This window comes from Bacillus rossius (assembly GCF_032445375.1).
Source record: "Bacillus rossius redtenbacheri isolate Brsri chromosome 4 unlocalized genomic scaffold, Brsri_v3 Brsri_v3_scf4_2, whole genome shotgun sequence".
Classification (NCBI taxonomy): domain Eukaryota; kingdom Metazoa; phylum Arthropoda; class Insecta; order Phasmatodea; family Bacillidae; genus Bacillus; species Bacillus rossius.
In genome coordinates, this window is record NW_026962011.1 from 23,792,093 (window position 1) to 23,798,317 (window position 6,225).

The following is a 6,225-nucleotide window of genomic DNA, read 5'->3' on the forward strand; positions in this document are numbered from 1 at the left end:
TAATAGTTGGTTTTTAGTATTTATTTGAATGCATATTAATGAAATAAACAAGTTTTAGGAGCAACCAAAAATATAATTTTTTATGAGAAACACTTTCTTGATTAGTCAGCGTATTATGAACAGGTGGTTTTATTTTAACTGTGAAAATCCCGATTTCCCCCCCCCCTCCCCCCCCCCCCAAAACTGAGAATTTGTTTTCCCTAAATGTCAGGTAAAAATTACTTTTTCTTGTTTCCTGAATTTATTCCGGTAGTATACATGACCATTTGCCAAACTTGTTAACAAACTATTGTCAAAGGAAGCACTGCACCATTATCATAAAATTAAATAAGGTTAGCATTAAAAGCTTTATTTTATGGTCCTTGAAAATTACTTGCTTACATCAATGTATACTTCTTCCTAGATTTGGGCCTACAAAAAAAAATAGAATGGAAATTTTTGAAATTTGTAACCTCAAATATTTCCTGATCCTGTCTTGTTTCCCATGGGAAATTCTTTTTTCCCGAGCCATAATTCTTTATCACGCCCAACTCTAGTTTTTTATTCCCAGTTCACTACCGGTAATGATTTTTTTTTCCCCAAATGATTATTGATTTCAAAAGTTTTCAGCCGAGCGGGAATGGATGGTACGTGAGTTCGCCCTCTCAAACTGGTTCCAGGGCTTCACTTACGTCGCGCCCTCTGTGCTGGATGAGATGTACAAGCCTCCCCGCATCGTGAAGGCGCGGTCCCCCCGCAAGTCTGCCTTCCCGCCCCCCGTGATGCGCAACCCCTTCAGCCCGCGCCACCACCTCTCGCCGGCCGGCTTCGCCTTCGCCCAGAACAACCGGGGCTTCCACATGGACGGCAGCTGTCAAGAGGAGATGATGGAGGTTCAAGGAGTGCCCCATGTATAGTGAGTGCACCAGTCCTCTCTTCCTCCGAGTAAGGTGCTTCAGCGAACATTCACACCATCACAGCTCAACCAAGCTAGCTAATCATGAATCAATAAATATTTTCCAAGTTATACTTCTGTAGGCATGTTGAGAGTATACATGTGTGCATGCAGGGGTGCAACAACTAAATTTCCAAAAGGGGGGGGGGGGGGGGCAATATACCTTTTTATAAAGAATCATCGATCCCCCCTATTGAAGTGGGGGGTTCGGGGGGTCCTCCCCCGGGAAAATTTGTACTTCAAGGTGGAAAATGGTGCTATTTAAACAGTTTTATTATCTAAAAATTGATTACACAGCCCCTGTGTGCATGCATGATTCATCCAATTGTGTTCAAAGTCAATGTATACGACGAAACACAACTATAAATATTGAACCAACAACTACAACTACAAAATTTTTTTTTTTGTAATGCTGATGCCAGTGAACACTGCAATTTGGTTTTCTTCAGGTTTTATTATAATTTATTTGCAGAGAAAATTGAAAATTATAACATAGAGTTATCTACGAGATTTACCACCTTGTTGGTTGATGAACTCTGCACTTCGTTTTCCTTTAACCATGCCAAAGAAGAGAAAAAAGAAGTGAAACCCCTTATTTACACTTTTCAGGGGAACAGAGACAAAAAGTGTAAATACATACCAGGAAAGTTTAAATTCAGGGAAACATATTTTTAAAATGTAACATACCTGGTTTAATGCACTCCTTTTACTTCAGTAGTCAGAGACCTCAAAAAAAGACACTGCGAACGAAATATCTTTAAAAAAAATCCTTCATTAGGCCTATGTAAACAAAAATAAATTTACAACATATAACTTATAAAATGGTGTGAATACAGCATTGAAGCTATGTGTGCCATGATAAAATGTTACCATAAAAAAAGTTTTGTAGGCTTATGTGCAAAAACTTTCAAGCCTAACTTAGGCCTATTTCTTTGTAAAATAATCAAAAATCTTGGTTTGCTTGCATCTTTGAGTGTTCATGCTCATGATCTGCTTCTCTAAAGTATAACAATTATCAAAAACACCATCACAGTTTTCACCAGCAGATACTCCAATGTAGTCTCGCAGAGTTATTTTAATTTTATCGGCAACGGTGATAGGTTTTCGCAGTTTCACTTTCTCCATTTTCTCACATATTGATAACGACAAAGAGTTAAAGATGTGTCAAATACATTTACCGCTAAAGCCAATGATACTACCAGCGCTCGTAGCGGAAAGCTGTGGAAATAAAAGTCATTGTGAATTGTGCAAGGTTACTTGCACTGTTCACGGCGCGAACGCATTCACATACGCAGTTTTTGATGTATCTTTCTTCTATGGCGGCCATGTTTTGATGTTTGTAAACACTGAATGAGACGTTAATAACGGGAATGAAGAAACTTTTCCGACATAATAAGCGTGAAAACGACATATACCGCCTTATGGAAAATCAATTGGGCCAAAAACAAAGGAGGTAAATAACGGGAAAACGTAAATACATACTGTTAACGTAAATATGGGGTTTCACTGTATTAGGAAATTTTCTACTAAAAGGTTAAAATAATTTAGTATTTGACCTATAAATATTGAGTCCCTTGAGAAAATTCTCAACTGAATTTTTCTGTATAGCTTACAACATGTGTACATAAGTATATGCATTTTTACATTTTTTAAAATTTCATAACTATATTCCGCTGCCAAAGTCTGACTGTTTGCTGAAGCAGTTGTCAAAAAAAGACGCCTTATCTGTAACAATGTGTAGATAGTTGCTAATCATATTTTTTCTTTGTTAGTTTTGGCATTCTGTAGTTGGTTTGATCATTTTAATCATAAGAAAGTTTAAAAATTTAATAATGTGTTCCATCTTTTGAACGAGGTCATTCATTTTGATAAATAATTTCAGTTTTCAATTATTTTATTGTATTTGGGTGTCAATTCTGATTACATTGATTCCCTTTAAGTTGAAAGGATTCAGATTCCTGTGGTTTGGTTTTCAATAAAACCTTTTCAGTCAAAGTTTATTTCTTGGTACTTTCAGAGGTTTTTTTGTACTTAAACAGGAGTTCTCAGATTAATCAGAATTTTTGTTAATTTTTTGTGCTTAATTTATTGATATTTTGTTTGATTAGTTTCAATTACTAAGAAATCCATCCAATTGATTGTAAATCTTTTGAATTAAGCAAGGTTTTTAATTTTATATTGGGTGAAAACAGTATGTATTACACACAGTTTGCTAAAACAAATGTCTGTTGGACTCAATGGTGAACAACTACATCATTTACTGCTTTTCTTCTGTGAAAAACTGTGTACATAGAGCAGGTTTCCCACAGACAGACAAAATCTGGAAACCAGGGAAAACTCAGGGAATTGAAAAGGTGTCTTCAAAGCCTTGAAAACTCAGGGAAATTGGCATAATGTTAATTACATAACTGGATTAGTAATTTTTTCATACTAGTGTGTTTCTTTAATGTCTTAAAAAATGATACTTTAAACAAAAATTCATTTGTAGTTAAAAGTGTTAAATCTTATGTTTTAATAATTAAACTGAGGAACAGCTAATGAATACACTGTGTATTGATTAATGATTCAAAGCACAATCAAATGTCGATAGTCATTTATCTGGTCACTATCAATATAATGTATTGTTTCAAAATTTGATCTAATATAGTGGTTTGATATTACAGATTACATACAGTAGAACCTCATTTTTACATATTTCAAGGGACCAGGAAAAAAATATGTAAAAACCGGGAAAACGCAAAATGAGGGAAATGTTCAAATTTTTTTATCATCTCACTACATATATGGGAAACAATAAGAAAATATATACCACACTTAATAATATGTCAGAGACGTTTACGTTTTTATATATTAACTAGAACTTCACTATCTCACATAATTAAAATTATAAATATATCCAATATCTCCGTTATTCATTATTGCCGAAAGTTAAACATGAAATTTGCTGTTCTTGTGTAAGAGATGAGAATGTTGAAGCATCTTGATATAGCCACTTGGTGCTGAAATTTTGTAACACGATTTTTGAACTTTGTATTTAATTACGTGTTAAAGTTTTATTAATTTCAGATTTTTTGAGAAATAATACTATAAAACGATAGCTACCACCATCAATATAATTGTTTACGTTGAGGAATAGATGTTAAATTGCCATTGCATTGTTTGGATATTCATTGCAGCCATTTGACTTTTCAGAATGTTTCTAATGTGTTAAAATGAACATCGCCGAATATGCACGAAGATGCCATATTTATAGGAAACTCGTACGTTGCTTAAAACGTATTTTAATCATGGAACAGTAATCCGCTCTTTTGTGTATTTAAAATGCAAGTTTTCGCCTTTATTTTCATGCATAATACATTTAAACTAAGAAACGCTAAGAAAAGTACATACGTACTTATTAATTTTCATGTTTATGTCACCATACGTTTGGTTCATGGCCGTATGGTGTACAATAGCACGTGGCACAAAAAAAAAGTAAGTTGTTTACAATGGCGAACGAAGCTGTGGTGACCATACACTCATGCAGTAACGCTTAATAATTAAACTTCACGCTATTCATTTTGAGAATTTATTGTTTTCTCTAAATTTTCCGATGGTTTGCCACGAAATACAGCACTAATTCTACGTAAACAGTGGGAAATGCTTTTGCACAAGGCGGGAAAAGAATGCATTATTAGTATAGGGAAATTGACAGTGCATGTAAAAAAAATACATTAATCGCGGGAATTCGTATATCGCGGGTACGTAAAAATGAGGTTCTACTGTATTACTTTATTGAATTACAGCATTGGTTGCATAGCATTGATGCAATCTATGTATAAGGAGAAAATTTTATGTTCAATTTTACATGTTATGTGTGGTCCAAATGTGTTTCGATAAATAGTTTTAGTATAATATATTTACGTTATAGGGAAAACTCGAGGAAATGGTTTACAGTTGGAGTATGGGAACTGTGTAAAGATTTATGCTTGGTGCATAGTGGGAAATTTATGGCTATTATTTGAAGGCGTTTCTTCTAATTTCTATTAAAAATTCTCTTGCAGATTAAGATATGTCACAATTTCATCAACAAATGTTCTTTAAATATTTAATAACATTAATAAGTAGGGCTGTTCCAATAGCTGATACTTCTATTAGGTATCGGCCGATAATCTGCTCTTGGCCAATTTCAAGGTATCGACACTGCAGGTATAGGCGTTATTTTTTAATACTTGCTATGTTTATTTAAGATAGATTTAATAATATTTATATTTTATTGAATAATTGTAAGTAAATTTTTAAAGGCAAATCTAAAAAATTATCAACATGGGCACAGTTTAACTACAAGTAACATATTAAATAAGCAGTTCACAATTTTCAATTATCTTGTTTAAAATTTAAAATTATAGAAAAAATTTATGTTCCCTAACATATTTATATAAAAAAAAAATGTTTCAAATGTGTTTTCATATAATGTGGCCAGTAATTGAAATGTTGATTGTAATATCAGTAGGGACTCAAAAAAACTGTAAAAAAAAATTCGTAAGAGTGGTGCAAAAAGTTAGTGCTAAAACTTAAACATGGTGCAAACAATCTGTGTAAAAACTTTAAGGTTACTTCTAAAATTCTATATCAAATGTTAATTTTTGTCTTTTAATCCCTTATGGTTTCCTAAACATTATTAATTAAAACATATAAATATTTGTTAAAACTGATTTCAAAATAATTCTTTAATAGTTACTTTATGGTAGTAATATCAATATGAAATTTTTGATAAGCCAGGGATGACTCCAGAAATAAGCCTTATCCTAGGCTAAACTGTAAATAATCAGCACCATCCAGTTAGTAATATATGATCAAACTCTTGTGTTTGATTTCTGTAAATACTGTTAAAATTTGAATCAAAATAATAATATAGTAACATACATTGTTACTAAATCAGTGTTATATATATATATATATATATATATATATATATATATATTTTAAATTAAAGTGCAGATATCAGACTTTGAAAAATTTGCAATTATCCTGTTGAAAAGTTTTAACTTCGCCTTCGAACTTTGGAAGTTTGAAGATTCAGAATTTGACTTCGACCCTATAAAAAAGAACTTGAACACCCCAATATATAAAAAGAATGAAGTCATTTTTTTTATGAAAGAAAATAAGAAAATAATGAAATGAATGATGAATATTGACAGTGATAAATGAATATTTTATATTATATTTTTTTAAAACACATTGAAAACCTTTAAACATTTTTCAGTAAAGATATTGGTAGCAAAAAAAAAAAATGGTGTTAAGGTTAAGCA

General features: G+C 32.2%; 1 protein-coding gene across 1 annotated transcript in view; it reads left to right on the forward strand.

Moving 5' to 3' along the window:
• LOC134542259 (ribosomal protein S6 kinase beta-1) overlaps positions 1–6,225 on the forward strand; it is a 54,011-nt gene that overhangs the window by 25,983 nt on the left and 21,803 nt on the right. The window contains exon 11 of the mRNA XM_063386374.1: positions 660–895. Coding sequence (XP_063242444.1) covers positions 660–895 — 236 coding nt within the window. The remainder of the gene's footprint in view (positions 1–659; positions 896–6,225) is intronic.